This window comes from Barbus barbus (genome assembly GCF_936440315.1).
Source record: "Barbus barbus genome assembly, chromosome: 6".
In the NCBI taxonomy this organism is placed as follows: Eukaryota; Metazoa; Chordata; class Actinopteri; order Cypriniformes; family Cyprinidae; genus Barbus; species Barbus barbus.
The window spans coordinates 28,250,358-28,270,995 of NC_136734.1; the positions used below are offsets into that span (position 1 = coordinate 28,250,358).

Genomic DNA, 20,638 nt, shown 5'->3' on the forward strand with positions numbered 1-20,638 from the left:
TCATTTCCCTTTACGCCCGATTTCCTCTTTGACTGGATGTGAACCCTCCCCAGCAGCGACAGTGAGCGTGATCTAGCGAACCTGCGCTCTCCCACGCCAGGCAAGAAAGAAAGAGAAGGCCGATTTGGCTGGGCTTCATTTGCAAAGGTATCCCACAGGTCAGCTAGGAGTCAGCCAGAGGTGACCGAAAGGTCGGCCAAGCCCTTGGGTATCTCTCCAAAGACCTGCACTTCTCCCACAGCTCCTCTCTCATTGCATTCGGCCCTGTCAGGTCACAAAGATATCAACTCCTAACGCCACACAGATCCAAAGCCCCACATACTCCTTTCCAGTCCCTAAAACACTAACATAGACATCCTCTCTGTTGTAGACTCACTCACACACACACACACACACGTTGGTTTTTGTGGTTTATGGGGACTCTCCATAGGCGTAATGGTTTTTATACTGAACAAACTGTGTGTGCTATTGCCCTACACCAACCCTACACCTAAACTTAGCCCTCACAGGAGACTTTGTGCATTTTTAGATTTTCAAAAAAACACCAGTTAGTATGTTTTTTAAGCTTTTTGAATTACGGGGGACATAGGCGGTGTCCTCATAAACCACCTTCATATTGTAATACCTCTGTCATACCCATGTCTTTATACAAATTTGTGTCCTCATAAACCACATAAACATGCACACACACACACACACCACACCACACACACACACCCCTGTCCTCTGCTTGCACACTGTGCTATTTCAGTGGCGCTAACAGCAGTGTAGCACATCTCTCCCACTGAGGCACTGCTCTGTCACAGGCTGCCATGTATTGATCTGCTGCTGGCTATAAATGAGCCGCTGTGGTGGCATCCAGCCTGCTTTCACACTGAGGGAAGGTATTGATCTGCCATCTAAACTGCAGTCTCAACTGACTTCTATTAGTGCTTCTTCTTTCCAATCAGACAGTGCACAGAGACAGGAAATCCAATTGATCTAGAGGAAGAAATCACTAGAAGTCATGTTTAACTTACACAACCCCTATCAAACTTTGCAATGTGATGATATATCTTTATTTCTAAGGCTGCTGTTGAAAATGGTTCTGATGCATTATAATTTGATGTTTCTATTTTAATTTAATAAGAAAAAATAGAAATTAAAATATTTTACTTTATATTATATATACATTTTTTTTCAATAATGATAATATCTAATTATTTTAAATAACTAATTACAATATTACATAACTAAAATTTATACAAAGTTACTGCATGTTTGTGACAAATGAATGGCTTTGACATCAGTAGTTAATTGTGCTGCTATGACATCTAGTGGTGAAGTAGCAGAACTACACGTCTTAATATGAAATAGCACAATACACAGGAAAAACTAATGTGAAATTGACAAACTCAAAACATTTTATTTTGGTAAGACACTTGCACTTAAAATGGCCAGTCATGACAAAAAAAACGACATGTTAAATATATATAAAAAAGTTTAATCCCCATAGACAGTTTATAATGAAAAACCTTTTGGATGATTATCCTTCTGTAGTATCATTAAGAACAAAATAAATATTTATTCTGAGATAACACACAAAGATGACATACGGTATGACAACGATATGCATATGTTAAAAAATAACAGTAAAAATACAAATATTTATACAATATAATCAGTCCTTCAGTGGATACTACTATTTATGATTTATCTGTTATTTGTCACAATAGTGTGCATAGTAAACTATTTTATTTCTTAATAAATATGCATTTTGATATGAAGGCCAGTTTTTTAAAAACATAAAATCGTTTTTCTTCTTTTTACTCTAAATTGAAAGTAAAATAGTAAATACTAAAAGAATAACATAAAAAGAAAAATAGTAAACATGAATTTTCGTACAATCTCTGTCAATGAATAGACCTTACATGTGACGTCAGAAAGTGCTTACTAATAAGGACACACATTTTTACTTACAACCTTTCCTCATTTCCTCATCCCGTACACACTTTAGTGTTTTAAAATAAGTGCCACAGTTCAAGTTTACAAAGTAGAGGGAATAACATGCACGAGTCATAAGCAGCTGTATCTGTAACCTTGCTCGTCTCTGAACACAAAGGCATATGAAAGCAGCACTTTTTCTATGATCTATAGAATCTGACTGCGCTAAAGCCTGTGAGAGTGAATGTTGTTGTACCCATAGCAAATTGATGCTGACATTTGAAACTTTGTGGGAGAGTTTCATGGAAATGCTGACATGTTGTTCAGGCATTTGTCAGTGCAGCGGCATCAGTTTTTAAATTCTGAAATTATGTTTTGTAAAATCAAGTATGCGGTTTCTAAAATTCGAAACATTTAAATGTTTCATCAGTATTTCAGGTCAGTGTATCAAAAGATATAGTCCATCAAAGTTCAAGCTCATTGCTTAATTCTTTTAAAGTTTAAATAACGGAAAAACTGAAAGTCTTGTCATCTCTCTCTCATTATCATATATCATACATTATCATATATTTTACATTTCTTTCCTTAAAGAAAAATATGAATAAAATCTCTAATTTCTGACATAAAGTTACATTTAAAAAAACTGTCACATAATCAAAAACAATACATGTAAAGTAATTCAATAAGAAAAAAACAAAACAAAACAGATTTTCATCAATATTAATGCCATATTGTAATTCTGGGCCCTTTTTGATGTTTGTACTTTTCGGTATTAATCTCAAATAAAACCATAAAATGCTACTTTTTACAGTTTAAGCAAAGCTATGTATTTCTAATGAGTAAACATACCGAGAACCCTCACGCAGGTGTCTAAGCAGCAGCAAACAGCGCAATGGACTCGCCAGATGGTTTCTGCGAAACAGACTCCAGATTTATAGTTGGGGTTATGGACTTTTTCAACCTCTGCAACAGAGATAAAGAGAGGCACTGGGTTCGTTTTGACAGGGAGAAACAAAACAAATACTGATATAAAGAGTGTTTGTGCACCGTACATACCTGCAGCAGAGAACCTTCTGCGGTCCAAAGCTCATGTAGAGCCCCCAGTGGAATCCAGATGATGGAGACGAGAGAGACGAACCAGCCCACCACCTCGGCCCACAGCGGGTACGTGTAGGACTTACCGTATCGAGCTGGAGTATACTGAACAATACTGGAGATCAGAATACCCTGCAGAGAGACAGGAACCAGGACATTATTCTTCATTCAGAGCAAAGCATTATATCCTTTCAGATCTGCACTTGCACAGATTGAGAAAAAGTGATTTTAAAGAGATAGTTCACCCAAAAATGAAAATTCTGTCATTAAAGGGTTAGTTCACCCCAAAATGAATATTCTGTAAATAATTACTACTTAATTGAAAAAGGGGTAAATGTGTCATGTTGGGAAAAAGTGATTATTTAAGAACATCTGAGCTTTGAAGCTATTCTTTCCAGAACACAGATCTGTCAATGTTATGAGAGGATCCCAAAATATCTGGTTTTCTTTTCCTCACCAGCACAAGCATGGGTGACAGGTACTGCCAGCAGACACGGAAGAAGAGGTTTGGTTTCTTTCCCAGCATATTCTCCACCATTAAACTGAGCCGTCTCACTCCTGCGAGAGAGCAAGATGTGGAAGAGAGCAAGAAAGAGGTGAAATAAAACCTTCATATCTCAATAGGAGCGGTGCTACAATGGCTGCATCTGATTTTCTTTGATCTTGAAGTGCAGACTGAAGGAAGTGAAATTCACCAAATATGAGCGTGATAGCGAGCACCTCGAAGAAGGCCAGGAACATAAGAGATACCACAGCGGTGTAGTGATCCATCAGCTGAAACACATATATCCCACCCTGCACACACACACACACACACACAAAATATTATTTCACTACCATGAAAATAAGGATTAGGTTTTGTGTCATAATCAAAACAATGACAACACAGCAGATAAATATGTAATGTAAAAAATGTAATTTTTAGATCATTTTTTATCTATGAATGAAATGTTTTTAATGGTGTCTAAACTTCAGTAGCAAAAACATCAGTTGGTAAGTTTGATTGATTTCAGTAAATCGGTTTAAACTGTCCATTTCAATGAATCCATTTCATTATATATTATATGCTCATTGAAGGTCATTTTTCACACATTAAACTTAGTTAGATATTTTGCCACAACTGAATCAATTCACTAGTGAAAAATAATATACTAAAATATATTTGAAATACATTTATTTCATGCTAAGTACACTACAAATGCATTTACATATTTGTGTACTTAATTAAAACACCTTGCAAAACTGGTGTACTTAAGGTCTGCTAACACAGGAACAACTAATTTTGTACTAAATGCATTTTAATTGTGTGGAAGTAGAGCTGAAGTTCAACTAAATATATACTGAAGTATATTTGATTCTGCTAAAGTGGAAATATTTCAAGTATACTTCAGGTATACTTTAACTATCTTGCATTTAAAGACTGATATTATTCAAAGATCATACAATCCTCATCAATAGTGACATTAAAACACATTTTAGGTTTAAAATTAAGAAATGTGCATTATGCACAAGTAATACTCCAACTACAGTTTAATTATCATTTTTTATATCAGTAAGTCTCAAGCGATATGTCAGTAAATAATTTAATAGATGTGAATATATAATATGTATTTTAAATATATTACTGTTTTACTAGGGTTTTTACTCATTGAATCAATTTATTTATAAGCTCTAAAATTGTTTAATTTAAAAAATATACTGAATATAGTTTTTTTTTAAACCCTGGGATATAATATCCTTCATTTGTCAAGTGTTAACAGTTCCAGGAACAGTCATATACAATCCAAGTATAACAAAATCTCAACTAGAAGAACACAATACTTGTATATGAAGTGAAACTAGATCATATTTACCCTGGTAATGTGAGGGATCCCCAGCAGAAATCCAACACTGCACACCGCCAGAACAATCAGCTCCTTTCGCTTAAAAACTTGCAGAACTTTCTTGCCAAAACCATCCATGATGAAAGTTACAGCCACTTCCACCATGGCAAACTGCACAGTGCACAAGCAAACATATTAGAGGTCAAACTGCACAATCACATGTTTGTAACTCTGTTGAAAAACCTGGTGAGTTGGGCATTTCCCTTTTTCTGATCAACTTTCCACACACAAGAATGAGACATTTTCACATATTATACTGCTCCATCTAAACACATGTGGCATGGATTTTCCAGCTGCACTCTTATCTCTCATCTCGCTAGCAAGATTGTGAACCGTGACCAGTGAACTTTGAATTATGACTTTAAACAACAAAGAAACATAGAAATAAAAGTTGTTATGCAATCATAAATCAAATCATTTTTTAGCTCAAGAGATTCATTGAATTTCTTGCTAGATTTCCTGAAATTCTGCTTGTCAACAAACCTAGAGAACACACAAGGACACGGGACGACTGGGCCTACAGCTGTAGAAATGAACGATACAGATGAAAGGAAATAAAATGGACAAATCTGTGGCCTATTAAACTTTACCAAGGCGGCATTATGTTTATACTTTGCACAGAAGACAATTACAGAATGCACTGTGACAAAACTGATCCAATAAGGTGGACAGAATGCAAAGAATTGTTGATTATAAAGGTTAAAGACATCAATTTAGCACTTTTTGAGAGAGAAAACAAGAGTGTGTCCTGTGTGAATGGCTTCTTAGATGGTAGCTACCTGGTTTATGTAGGTATTAGACAGAAAGGAAGCTTACTAGGGATTGAAATTGTTTTTTGAAGCCTATTCTACCTGACTGTCCAATCCAAGGCAGAGTAACATGATGAAAAACAAAGGAGCCCAGAGCTGAGAGATTGGCATAGTGGAGAACACTTCAGGATACACCACAAACACCAGACCAGGCCCTGCAAGAAAACACACCCACAACATCACTCTCACTGGCACCAGTAGTTATGCCAACATGAACAACCAATTACTAAGATCTTGGCCAACGAGGAGAACCAGATCTTTCACTGTTTTGGAGAATAGAATTCGTTTTCAGATTCCAGTAAAAGATTAGTACTCTCAGCACCGCTTGACAAATTGTCATGTTTAATTCAATTTAAATTCTGCACTTTTTCCCCAAAACCAGTGCAGAAATGAAAAACAAAAAGAAACCAAAAATAACACAGGAGAAGGAGACTAAAAAGGATGGGAAAAGAAGCTGGAGAAAATCATTTTTAATTTTTAATGGCCTCTCTTAAGGAGAGAGAAAAGAGACAAACGTGACAAAGACATTAAACTATTTGTTATGATGAGAAAAGCCACTGAACAACACAACTGTAAATGTATTTCTCAGACGAAAACATCCGTCTGCTGTTCTGAGAGATGAACGAGGACTGGGTGCAATCTTGCTGATAAGGTGAAAATAGTTGAGGCAGGATAAATAAATAAATCATACAAAATCTGATATTGAACAGTGTGCGAATTCATCATTTTTTTTTTACATTTTCCAACAGCAGTCCAGGTTTCAGAGGGACGGCAGCATCTCGGTGATCTCCTTGAGGACTTAATGGGCTAAACTGGTGGAAACTGATGGACTCAAATGATAGCATGTTTTACTCAACAGTGCTGTAACATAAGCACAAAAAATATTATGATATTGCAAACTGCTGTGAAGTTCTCTTGAGGGCAGCACAACTCAAGGACATGCTGTTATCATTGTTTTTTGTTTTCACATTGTTCTACTCAGCCCACCTTGGTACATTTATTCCATGAATAGTCCCTTTATTCTTTTTCTCTGGCCTAATCCTATCCAACCTTCACCTCCTCTCACACTTATCCTCTCTCTGGCAGTATGGAACAAAAACTTTTCTGAAAAAAGCTGGAATTATCCCACAGCATTCGCTTGCATGGCGTTGACATTGACTTCTTTAGACCTGTTTTGTGCATGAAAGTACTGATTATTCATATCAGTGCCCATATTCATAGGTCACAGCAGTTTTTGCATTACCAGTGTCTTGTTCTGTGTAGATTAAATAGGATTTGGAAGTAAATGTGATTGCCCTACTCGGAGCATTAGATTTCCCACAGCAAAGAGCACATAAAAATGATAACAGAGATTCTTTGCGATCCTCTGGTCCTTAAAACTAAATTGTGATTCTTGGCCGTACAGAGACAGCAATAAAACCAGACAGTAAAAGTGGTTCAACCAGACCAAGCAATTCAGCTGCTTGTGAACAAACCTTGAAATGCACAAGGACCGAGGAGGACTAGATTCACAGCTGCAGAGACCGATATTACAGAGAAAAGGAAAACAAACTTACCATCAGTGGCAATGTCATCTACAGGTAGGTTGTGAATGTGGGCCATGTACCCAATGGCAGAGAAAATAACAAACCCGGCCATGATACTAGTGGCTGAATTAGCCAGAGAGACGATATAGGTGTCCCTGTAAAATAAAAGACGAAGAGCAACGAAGAGAATGAATCATGTTTTCCTGGAAGATAACAGACCCTTTTAGCTCTGATCAGTGTAATAAATTTACAGGCAAATTAAAAAGGAAGGTTACAATTTGAAAGTTACATAAGTATATTTACTTAGATACATCTAATTAAATAAGCTTTTAAAATGTCAAATGTTAACTTTTTATTACTAAACCTGAGGATGTTGTTGTTGAACTTGTTGTAACTGGCCATAGATATCATAGAACCGAAGGAGATGCCGATGGAGTTAAAGATCTGAGCAGCAGCATTGACCCACACCTACAACATAAGTGGTATAACATACAGGGTTTTATTTTGGTCCTTTGTCCATGTATTGTCAACATATATCTAAAATTTGATGTTTTAATAAAACATTAACAGGAATCATATTTCACGTTCGCTTTACTCTATGGAATTACTAGGACTCTCAATTTAATTAAATATTTATTAGCAATTAAATCACAACTTTTGTACAGTTAACCTTTTTATGAAAAGAAAACAAAAGTAACGTGCGATTACTGGGTTTGGCTAACTGTATAAGCATTAATACAAGCCACGCAAATAGAATCAATGCCTCAGGTTTTACATAGACACTGGAAAATTTTTGAGTGCTAATTATGTGTCAAATGGTAAACCACCACAATTCCCACAGCAATGCTGTTGCTTATCAGTGGTACTACAGTAATGATGTGGTAGCATGTAAACAGCTTCTAGTTTGTTTTTAACACTTTGTGACTTGAACGGTTTTCACATGTGATCTCACCTGGACTTCCAAGAGTTTACTCCAGTTTGGCATGAGAAAGAAGAGAATACCATCTTTTGCTCCAGGCAACTGGACATTATTGATCAGCAATGCAAACAGTATGAAATAAGGGAACGTGGCAGTAAAGTACACAACCTATAGACAGAGGGATTTATATTTGTGATAAAAAGGCAAATACATCCACCCACCCACATATGTATATATATAATTATTTTACATGATTATATTATTTTTTTAATAAATTATTTTATTTCCATCATTTTCTTGTATTCACCTAAACAAATATGAGCCTTATTGTATACACACCTACATATTGTTTATATTTTTTTATAAAGACAAAACCTTTAACTATCCATTTGTAGTTTAAACATGCTATTGTATCCCATATTAAAGGCTTAATTTATAAATGATGTGAGTTTTGAACTCGGACCTTTCCGGTGGATTTGACTCCTTTAAAGATACAGAAATAAACAATGGCCCAGGCCAGGACTAGAAGGCCAAAGAGTTCCCAACGAATCCCCCCAGCATGCTCAATCCCAGTAGTAATTTCTAAAACTTTGTGACTGGGGAAAAAAAAAAAAAAAAACATTTACAAAGCACAATCACACAACAGAGCAAATCTATATCAGTCTCAGGAGTCTTGACATTACATTGACTTGATTAAATTAATAAACCTTAAAATATATTGTTAAAGGTTCATTAAAGCTTAATTAATGGCCATAGTTTCATAGGACAATTGTTATTGCTACACAAAATGAGACAGCACTCTTTAACTTTTCCAAATGTTCCATTTACACCGATTACAGGAAATTCAATAATACAGTGATAACTATAATCCATGACAAAAAGTCAAGCATGACATAAACAAGCAAATATGGCATAAAAAAATAAAGACAGTAAACAAATTAAATGTGTTACTCACTCAAAGAACTGTTGACTGGCTGATTTCAGATGTGTGGCATTGCCAGGAAAGCCAGTGGAACAGTTGCCATCTGCATTCCATGTGTTGTTGCAGGACTGCCATGGCAATGAGGGGCTGAATGAGTGAAGCAGGTAGTAGAGAGCCCAGGTCATGAGCACATTGTAGTAGGTGCAGAGCACGTAAGAAATCACCACTGTGGCAAGCCCCACACCTGAAGACAGACAAAGAAAGCGTGAGACACCAGGAGATGCCACCGTTTCCTGCCACCTCGTCCAAGCCTTTCACTGCAGAACAGACTCTCATTGGAACAGCGCCTAGGGCTCTTCAGAGGCTCTGAAATGTTTAGTTTTTGTTTTAGAAGAAAAAGAATAAAACCGCTGACCTCCAGAAGTACATTTTTAGGTTAATATACAAGTTCCAAAAGAACAAAGCAAATCTTCAAGACAGATGTTTTAGGTCAAGTTATATTAAGAGGGCTCTATCTGAAAAAAATTCTAAACATATGCTAAGAAAGAAAAACTTTTCAGATTCTCATGATTCTTGTTATTCTTTTTTATTAAATATTTTTTGGTGGCTGGCCAAAACAACCGAAGCTAATGCAAGATGTTGTAACAGATTTGATTCAGAAAGCCTTTTTTTATTGAGGATTGCATGAATGAATCCTTTAAGGCGGTTCAATGTTATGCTAAACTTTAGATTTCAAATTATATATACACAGTACACACATACATACATACAGTGGTGTTGGCCCCCTTCCTGATTTTTTTTTTCTTTGCATGTTTTTCACACTTTAATGTTTCAGATCATCAAACAAAATTTAAATATTCATCAAAGATAGCAGTAAACACAACATGCAGTTTTTAAATGAAGGTTTTTTTTTATGAAGGGAAAACAAAATCCAAACCCACATGGCCCTGTGTGAAAAACATCTTGATGATCCACAAGACTTTTGGGAAAATACTCTGTGGACTGACGAGACAAAAGTTGAACTTTTTGGAAGGTGTGTGTCCCATTACATGTGGCGTAAAAGTAACACAGCATTTCAGAAAAAGAACATCATACCAACAGTAAAATATGGTGGTGGTAGTGTGACGGTCTGGGGCTGTTTTACTGCTTCAGGACCTGGAAGACTTGCTGTGATAAATGGAACCATGAATTCAGCTGTCTACCAAAAAATCCTGAAGGACAATGTCCGGCCATCTGTTCGTGACCTCAAACTGAAGCGAACATGGGTTCTGCAGCAGGACAATGATCCAAAACACACCAGCAAATCCACCTCTGAATGGCTGAAGAAAAACAAAATGAAGACTTTGGAGTGGCCTAGTCAAAGTCCTGACCTGAATCCTATTGAGATGCTGTGGCATGACCTTAAAAAGGCGGTTCATGCTCGAAACCCCTACAATGTGGCTGAATTACAACAATTCTGCCAAGATGAGTGGATCAAAATTCCTGTAACAGACTCATTGCAAGTTATCACAAACGCTTGATTGCAGTTGTTGCTGCTAAGGGTGGCCCAACCAGTTATTAGGTTTAGGGGGCAAGCACTTTTTCACACAGGGCTATGTGGGTTTGGATTTTGTTTTCCCTTCATAATAAAAAACTTCACTCAAAAACTGCATGTTGTGTTTACTTGTGTTATCTTTGATTAATATTTAAATTTGTTTGATGATCTGAAACATTAAAGTGTGACAAACATGCAAAAAAATAAAAAAATCAAGAAGGGGGCCAACACTTTTTCACACCACTGTATATATGCACTATATGGACAAAAGGATTGGGACACCCTCTTCTAATGAACAGGTTTGCCTAATTTAGTAATTTCCATGAGTACAAATCTTAATGTTTAAGCATATAATGATATTCTACGGAATTTTGTGCTTCTAATTTTATAGCAACAGTTTGGACAGAACACTGCTCTATTCTAAAATGACTATGCCACTTTGTGCAAGGCAAGGTTAAAAAGAAATGATTGATTCAGTCAGTGTGGAAGAACTTGACTGGTCTGCAGAAAGGCAAATCCTAATCAGCTGAACACCTCTTGTATGACTTTAAATGCAGACTTTGAGCCAAAAACTCCACCAAACACCAATGACTAGTACATGCGTGATAATAATTTTTATATACATGAATTATGTTTCCATCTTTGTTGCCACAGTTTTGGAAGTGCTTTTTTCTGTCCTAAAGAAGGGGGTGTCCCAATACTTTTGTCCATGTATGTACAAGTCATTGGTTTTTGGTGATGAGTTTTTGGCTCTACATTAACATTAGGTCAAAGACAAACAACCAAGTCCCTTTCAAGGAAAGTCTGTTCACTCGGCGGCCATATTTGCAACGCCTCCGGGCAGCTCATCCAAGACCATTTTCTATCTAAATGAATGGAGGAATCCTGAAATCTTAAAAATTGTTCACTGAACTTGCAATTAAATTACATATTTTAAATCGGCAACAAAATCTGAAATGAACTGCCCATTGAATGTTGTTTCTTATGCTCAAATAGCATTTAAAAAGCTTATTTTTATGACTGCGCATACGCATTGACTGATCTATCCTCAGGTTTCTATGGGAACCGAAGCTTCCGCTGCAGTGACGCAATAACTTTACCAATCGGCGATTGGCTCTTTCATTTAGAAGGTGGGACTATTCCGCCATATTGCGAGTTGCAGTTTCTCCCATTAATAAGTATAGGAGTGAACCGTCTTTGTATTTCTGTAGTCTTTAGAAACAACCAACAGCGCTGCTGTCTAGCTTTATGGTTTCTACATGTCAAATTAATTAATGGTTTCATTCTGTTGGCAGACAGAATTATTGCACAAATCTGTTGCCAAGTTGTATGAGAGGATGTCACGCAACATGTTGATATCTGTCGTTGGCTAGCTTTCACTAAGTGACTGATACAACAAAATATCACTGAGTTTTTTGGATGCGCTTTAACATCAACAACTAAAGTTGAGAACCACTTGCTTACACAATAGTAATTCTATTTCTCTGTGATTTCAAGTATTAATTACATCCTGAAAAACAGGAACTCTGAAAGAAACAGGACTCTTAGCAACAGAATATGCCTTCTTCACAAAGGGATTCAATGGTCAGGGTTAAAATTAATACATTTCTTCTGTGCTGGCACATCATGACATCCTGATATAATCACAACAGCATTGCTTCCAGTGATTTTGATTCTGCCATATAGTAATCAGGGTTGAAATCTCTCAGAAGCCTGGAGTGAAACAGAATTCAATTTAGAAACTAAATACGAACATCCATTAATGTTTAAAAATGAGCAGTCGCATAGTAAGAAACAAAAAAACAATTCTCAAAGACCTATCCAGTTATCGGGAGAAAGAAAATGCGTTATATTAGCTATTCTTAGCGATTTATTTATGATTTACTTGCCAAATCAAACAGTTCTGAATCCACTATAGATATTCAGGGTGACCAAGTTACCTTGTAACCTAGATCAACATTGTAGGAGGATGACAATGCAAAGATAACTGATTTGATTTTCTTCCATGCTTTGATGCTCGCTTTAAATCCATGGATTATCAGTCATCACTCTCTGTGGATCTTGGCATTATTTTGTATTCCTTTCCCACCGTCTAAATGGAATGTTCACTAGTTGTTTCAGGCCTGAATAGTAGAAAGCTCTAAAAACAGGAATATTGTTGTTGGCACGTTCCGCGCTGCCCTCTAAGGTCACCCAGATTCCCTCAGTGCCTTTTGGTCTCCTGAACTTCAGCCTAAATGAGTCCACTGCTTCAGCAAAACTATAGGCATTATGGGATCATTGGATGCTCTACTGGAAATCCAGAATCAACAGTCAATCTAAACTTTTTTGTTTATGCATGACCATGGTTACCATCCACTGCACGTAACATTATTGTAAACTTTGTGTTGCTCTGAATTTGATTGCATAAACAGATCTGTTAAAGTTACTAAAATGTTTGTATGCATTTCTAATTACGAACAAGTTTGAACCTAAAATTGCATCACATACTCTATCATTAAAAGAGGAAAGAATATTTGGCTTGTAAATATTTATTACATTTCAAAGAGTAAATTAACCCCAAAATCTGTATTATAATTATTTTCTTATGGAGAACAGCTGGGCCCCAAACATTTAACTGGGTTTATAGATGTTGGCTTCATATCAGCCACAGTAATATCAGCCATCAGCAAATGTATGTATGCGTGAACAGATCTGCATTGAGAGATATTTAGTTGCATTAATTAAAAATATATGCAGAAATATAAGAATTTTGTTTCTGTGACAAATCCTATAAAAAGAAAGCCATTTTGGCCAGCTGCCACACAAGTTTATCAGTACAATTAAAAAAAAAATTTTTCAACGAATTAAATATTTTTTTTCAGAATCCATAGAATTCATCTTCTCTAATGTACCACACGTTCCACATTCTGAGAATCACATTAGTGTTGTATGACCAAGCATAAATGCATGCACACTCTCTCTCTTTCCTGTTAAGTGCACAAATAAGTCATTCTAATGTCTTATTCTGTCTTATACTGAGCTGAACGGTGTAATTTCAAACCATGGCACCTTGTTAAGTCACGCAACCCTGTCGTCAACACCTGGTGAAAAACTAACCCATGAGGAAATGATTACCCCAGAGACAGAAAGGTTACTTAGGTGTGAGGTTACTTTACTGAGCATATACCAAGAGAGATAATGCAGAAGCAAAAGGAGGAGCTTTATTACAAAAGAGAGCCACTGAATAGCCCATTACTCACTTTTTTTCGGTGGATTGTCAGAACATCACAAAGAATGTAACATAGGGGTACATTTTAGTCAAAAGAATATACAGAAAGAACTACCTGCTTCAGTCCCTCTGCTAGCAAGGAGCCGTAATCGGCTGAAATGAGGGCTATATCAAAGGACGGACCCAAAAGATTTGACCGGGTAGACTATCTCTGTCTTTGAGGAAAGAAGTCCTTCGTTAGCAGGTGAAAGAATGTCAAATTAAAAATAAGGAAAGAAACCCAAATGACAAACAGTGATGGCTGAAAATCTTAATGTTGACACTCCCTTTGGTCACAAATATGTTGCCCTCAATTTACATAAAATGGCAAATATATCAAAACAATCATTTTTATTTAATTGTTTTTTGTTTTTGCAACATATAATTATGTAGATAATAGTATTTTGTTTTGAAAATTTTATAGAATCACAATCAAACATAACCTGTGAATAAATAAATAAACTAAAATATATTTATTTCCAAATATTCCAAATGAAATTGTCTCTAGGCTCAGGTTTGATAAGTAATAAAGATTTTTCACTTAAACGTGATGAGGATTCCAGAAGAAATATTGCTGTTTGCACATTAACAATGCATGATTTAATAAACATAGGAATTCAAATATGAAGAGGTTGATTTAGATACAGAAAACGGAGTAGAAATAAGGTAAACACAGTAGAGATCAGCCATCACTAGATCATCAGAGATCAAGCGTAATATAATTGCAGGTCCACACATTTTAAAGGGAAAAAGATAAAAGCTTTGCAGTCAGTATCCATGCTTGAACTGCCACGTCAAAGCAAAGAGACGAGATCATTCACTAAACATAGTCCAGCAAAATGATAAGTATGTTACTGTAACACTGTTCACTAACTCTGTATGGCTTCAGGGATATTTGAGCATTCAACTTTGTTGACACAGTAACCAACAGAAAAAAGCAGGACATAAATAATCACTGGGAAACAAAAAACAAGGTGCACCATCCAGAGGTTTTACAAGAATTTATATAAAAATATATCTTTATATTATTTATTCCTTGAACTCATTTGATGTCACTGAACAGATCTGAACAGTGGTAAGAGTTGAGCAGGAGGCTATTCGTGTGACTGAAATACTGGAATGTCCCATACAACATATAAAATAAAAAGACCCGGCCATTTTCTTGGACTATGTTTGGATGGCAGAATTTAACACAGGAGATGTGAGGGATTAGGGCACAAGGACCACTCACCTTTGAAGAGGGGACATATTTTAGCCAGAGAGTGGACCGGCCCCAGGCGGGTGTACTGCCCAACAGTGAACTCCATGAACAGCAGTGGGATACCACAGAGAAACAACATGATCAAGTAGGGAATCAAGAAAGCACCTGGAACATGTGAAAGATTGGAAAATGAACACTAGACAAGATAACAATAATTGATTAAATATTCTTTAAATAAAACTGACTTTGTTTTTAATAAAAATATTGTTTTGCTCTAGCAGTCACAAATGTATTTTTGTATATTTACAGAATATTAACGATAGTTAAAAGTCTTGTAATTCCATTTTCTGAGAGGTCATTTTGTGAGGTTAAAACTATTTTCTTGCAACTCATATTAATGCAAATTTACCATGAAAAGAGGAAGTGTCTTTCAGGAGAGCAAGATGATTTATTCACACGCTCTATATAAGTAAAAAGGTCTTGCCCAAAATCTCTTCCCTCTGACTTCTAAACTTTTTTTTTAAGAATAAAAACAAGAAAAGAATTTTGGGTCATGAATGGTTTTTGCAGAAAGAAAACATTCATCTGGACAATATGTACACTGCCCTCCAAAAGTTTGGAAACACCCCTGGCAGAGTGTGGTTTTGGCTTCACCCTCCAACAAGACAATGACCCCAAGCACACTTCCAAGCTGTGCAAATCCTATTTGGAGAGGAAACAGTCAGCTGGCATCATGTCTGTCATGGAATGCCCTCTCCAATCACCCGACCTCAACCCAATTGAGCTACTATGAGAGGAACTGGACCGTGAGAAGTGTCCAACCAGTGTGAATCATCTTTGGGCAATCCTTCAGGAGGCTTGGAGTAATATATAAAGTCAATGTTTGAATAAATGGACAGCTCGGATGCCCAGATTATGCAGAGCTGTAATAGCTGCTAACGGTGGATATTTTGATGAATCGAAAATTTTAGTTTTTTCTATGTATAAACTGTTTATGTAATAAAATATGTTTTCGTAGTTTGTGTTGTCCCTTATCAGTGCAAATTATTACAAATTAAAAAGGATTCATGCCAATATTGTCCAAAGCCCCACTCTTATAAGGCGTTTCCAAACTTTTGGAGGGCAGTGTATATGCACTGAAAAAACTAAAACTATATGGAGCGATACAAACACGAAGCAATGGGAGGCAGGATTATCTGCTGTGAACTTTGTGACAACTGTCCTATAAACCATGTTTACTCTAAATATCACAGATCACTGCTTACAGTTTTATTTATTATTACTCTCGGAACAGTATATAATCGCATCTTCTCAAACATTTTAAACGATTTAAATCATTTTGGCATAAACTCCTGGAGTTACATAACTGCTGCAATCTTAGCTTCAAATAAATTATATAAATAGATATAAAATAAACAAAAAATAAAGGTAGCTCATGAAAATAACTTATACTTTCTAAAAAGGAGGTAAATAAAAATTATTTAACACAGAATATTCAGAAAAACTTCGCTCGTGCCAAAGAGATTTTTCAGAAAAGGGCCAGTGGTATGTGACATACTTCTTCTCTTTTTTTAAATTAATAACTTTAACAATGAAGTGGCCCTCTCTGATATGGTTTGTATGTCACAGGACAATAAAATGGCTTCCTGCACGTTGATGTTAGTTGGCCACACTGACTTATTTACCAGATAAAATTTTAGTTTAATTTTTTTTATTTTATTTAAATAGATATCCTATAAAAGAAAATGCCATTTATTTTTCTTTTAGATATTTTAATCTCATGCTTAACATGTCACTTTTTTTGTAAGGGCTAGTAATAAGATACATAATAATATGAGCATGGCGGCTGTGCGGTGGAGCAGCAGGAGCCTGGTCACTCACCTCCTCCGCTCCTGTAGCACAGGTACGGGAAGCGCCACACGTTTCCCAAACCCACAGCATAACCCACGGAGGCGAGCACGAACTCCAGACGCCGACCCCACGTGTCTCTGGGCTCCGCCGACAGGAGATCATCCTTTACCAGCCTCATGGCTCCATCGTTGCCGAGTTCTACCTCCTCTTTTTCCTGCAATGTTAACTTCCTAGATGTGCTCTCGGTTTTATTATCAGCTCCGACTCCCATCATTACATACGTTTACAGCTGAATAAAGCGAAGGATGTCTCAACAATAAAAGAGCGCTATAATCGAATAATAAAACACATGCATTAATTGTTTTAAATATTAAAAATGTAAGGGCTTTTAATTTAAACTAATCAGCCCGAGACTGTTGTAATATTGCATTATCAAATGCCACTATAACCTCTGTATTAAAAGGTGCCGGATACATTACCAAACAAAACAACGGAGACACCGCATTGTCTTTAACTCTTCCAGATACATAACAGGCACATGCTGTAGCAGCTTATATAGCGCAGTTACACAATTTTTAAGACCAGCCCCCTAAACTATACTGTAGTTTCCTATGTTACATAGTTGTCACGACACTGGCCCCGCCCTTTTAGTGACGTAAGTCAGCTGTGACGCGCGCATGAAGGCTATGCTATGCAATTATATTTGGAACAACAAAGATATCTTATACAAAAATAAATCTTTATATTTTGATTACTGGTTTGAAAACAATATTATAGTAGTTAGCCAGCTCTTAAACAATGATGGAGTTTTATTAACGTATAAGGAATTTATTAATACATTTAAAATACCAGTTAGACCTAAAGAATTTTCAGTTGTAATGGATGTAATCCCTCAAAAAGTTTTGACCCTTCTCAGAAGTGCATCACAGGAGAAAGATTTGAATTTTGAAGAGATCAAGAGTAAAATATTTATTGGTATAACAAATATTATACAAAACAGACTCTCAAATAACTATATTAGGAATATACTTAATAACACTGTTTATCCTCCAGCTCGCTTTTTCTGGTCTTCTGTATTTGGAGAAGTGAATTGGCGTAAAGCTTGGCGAACAGTAGACAAATTCTATATTAATAATAAAGTAAAGGAGGTTTCTTTTAAAATAATGCATAGAATATATCCAGTTAAACATGTGCTGGAACGTTTTAAATTAGAAATTGATTACTCTTGTGATTTCTGTAAAGGTGAAAAGGAAACTATTTTTCGTTTATTTTTTCACTGTATACATGCAAAAATATTTTGGATTGATGTGGAGTTATTTATTAAGAAAATGTTGGACATTTCTCTGCAACTGAGTGGATTTGATGTAATAATATACTTCGGTGATCATGGATTTGATAAAGATAAAGCATACTTCATACAATTGTTAATTTTAATGGGGAAGTTTCATATTCATAAAATGAAGTGGTCAGGCTCCAGACCAAACTTTTCTCATTTTATAAATTATTTCAAGCTGTATTGTAAAGTCCTGTGTAATTGCACAAATAAAAAGGCTATTAGGAAATTTTTTGTTACTGTCCTCTGGCACTGTTTCATTATATTAATGTTGTTCATCTTTTTCTATGTTTCTTTTACACTTGAATGTTTCTCGTTGTATTGTTCTGATGTAAGGCATAATAAAAAAATAAAAATAAATAAAGAATAAATAAAAAAAGGCTGGAAAACCAAAAAATTAAAAAAAATAAAAAGGCTATGCTATGCTCAAACTGCTCACGAGCGAATTTAAAATCGAGTCAAATAACGTGCGTGGTGCACGCTTCATGCAGAATTAATGTCGCCTGTATTACCGACTTGAACCATTATATACTGATGATGATATTAAACGGGATGTTTGACTACTGGGCTCCCAATTTGAGGATTTTAGATTATATATATATAGTTGACCATATAGTAGACTAGGCTATGTAATTTAATACAAATTCAGAGGTTTAAGTTTACACGTAACATCCTCTTCTTTCATGTATTGTGTAAATGCACTTATAGGATTGTATTGCCGATTCATCGTGACTTTGCAGAAATGAGAGGAAGGCCATTAGGCAAATGATAGGGAGAAAGGCAGGATTTTAAAAAGGTAAACCCACTCACAACTGCATCTGTTCGTTCATTCTTTCTCTAAAGAGGCCCTGCGTTTAACTTAATATAGGTAGCATGGGGGAAAACGCCCCCCTTCTTTTTCTTCTGTGGCAAAATTGCATGTGTCCACTATAGTTATCATAGTGACAGTGACATAAATAATAAACCGAGTATGAAAAATGTCTAGAATTTTCATGTTAGGCTATTGGTTTTTTAACAAAAATTACATTTGTACCAAGGGTGCTTAAAAAAGCTATTTGCTTGATAAAATACAGCAAAATCAGAGTACAAACAGTTTTATCTTCAAATTAAACAGAATATAACGGTAGTAATAATAATAATAATAATAATATATTTATTTTGTATAGCGCCTTTAAAAGTAGCTTTCTCAAAGCGCTTTACAGACAAGCATAACAACAAAGGAATAACACAATGTAAATACAAAAAAAAAAGAATAAACACATGAAATTAAGATCATGTAAAACAAAGCAATCCTAAAATAAAATGTTTTAAGAAGAGATTTAAAAGACACAAATGTATTTGCTTCCCTGATGTCGACCGGGAGAGAATTCCAGAGCTTAGGAGCATAGACAGAAAATGCTCGGTCACCCCACGTATGAAGCCGTGTCTTCGGAACGACCAAAAGACCACTCTGAGAGGAGCGCAGATTACGACGTGGTGTGTAAGGGATTAATAAATCAGTCAAATACTGAGGTGCCAGATTGTGCAGAGATTTATAGGCCAGCATAAGGATTTTAAAATCAATACGGTACCTAACAGGTAGCCAGTGCAGGGACTCCAAGACCGGGGTTATATGGTCCCTGGCCCTGACCCCAGAAAGTAGCTACTCTAGCAGCTGAATTTTGAAGATACTGCATAGTAGGGCGTTTTACCCCAAGGACTCAGTATTTCCTCGTCTTGTCTGTTCAAACACAACCCCAACCCCAAAATATGCCTCTGCTGGCTGTGACAGATACCAGTGCAATTTAGGGAATTAGTAGTACAACGTTACATGGCAGTTTCCACACATTGTTTTTTTGCTTGAAGGGATGCAGACTCAAAACAATGTGACAAAGATATGACCCCTGGTCCCATTTTCGAAATTAGCTATAGAAAAAAGCTTATTGCTCACTTTTTTTAAACCAAACTTTGTTTGTTCACTTAGGCATTGCTGTCTTGATTTTAATGCATTGTTTTTCATTTTCCCTTTGTCTTTTTCTGTTCTGCATCCCAGAACTTCTACCTAGCTATTCATTTTGAATGATTATCGATGTCGATTGTCGAAGGTATACTCACTTTAAAATGAAATATATTTTTTAACTAATTTAAAATGCGAAATAAAAGTTACATAACATGTTTAATTATTTTTAACAAATAAGCTTGATTATTTGCAATGTTTTATTAAAGAACATTTTCACAGAATGATTTAAGCGAAATGGCGGCCCCTGTCCACTGCATACACTGCACCCCCTTAAACATTGTGTCAACCAAAAATGTACACAAATTTTTCTGTGGGTGAACATCAACATGTTTATAATTCTTCATAAATAAGTACTAGTAAATAGAATAAGCTAGTAAAAAGTAGTAGTATATA

At 35.9% G+C, this 20,638-nt stretch overlaps 1 protein-coding gene across 2 annotated transcripts; it reads right to left on the reverse strand.

Annotated features, from left to right (window-relative positions):
* Positions 1-1,379: 1,379 nt before the first annotated feature.
* LOC306871374 (sodium- and chloride-dependent GABA transporter ine-like) lies at positions 1,380-17,545 on the reverse strand. Of its 2 annotated transcripts, XM_079419234.1 has the most exons (14): positions 17,393-17,545; positions 16,944-17,240; positions 15,093-15,227; positions 9,111-9,321; positions 8,619-8,751; positions 8,189-8,323; positions 7,601-7,704; positions 7,267-7,391; positions 5,753-5,865; positions 4,872-5,012; positions 3,714-3,813; positions 3,476-3,576; positions 2,980-3,150; positions 1,380-2,886 (listed from the first exon to the last, which is right to left on the reverse strand). In XM_079419234.1, exons 2-14 carry the CDS (start codon positions 17,185-17,187, stop codon positions 2,794-2,796), a joined length of 1,806 nt encoding a protein of 601 aa, XP_079275360.1. In that variant the 5' UTR covers positions 17,188-17,240; positions 17,393-17,545; the 3' UTR covers positions 1,380-2,793. The 2 variants fall into 2 exon arrangements, with proteins under 2 accessions (XP_079275360.1, XP_079275361.1); XM_079419235.1 differs by lacking the exons at positions 16,944-17,240; positions 17,393-17,545 and adding an exon at positions 15,472-15,576.
* Positions 17,546-20,638: the final 3,093 nt, after the last annotated feature.

Excerpts from the sequence above, each read along its gene's own strand:
- LOC306871374 (XM_079419234.1), bottom strand. The coding sequence starts at position 17,187 with ATGATGGGAGTCGGAGCTGATAATAAAACCGAGAGCACATCTAGGAAG. Across the intron at positions 5,013-5,752 it reads GCCTTGGATTGGACAGTCAG|TTTGCCATGGTGGAAGTGGC; the intron begins GTAGAATAGGCT and ends TGCACTGTGCAG. Across the intron at positions 2,887-2,979 it reads CAGAAGGTTCTCTGCTGCAG|AGGTTGAAAAAGTCCATAAC; the intron begins GTATGTACGGTG and ends TCTCTGTTGCAG.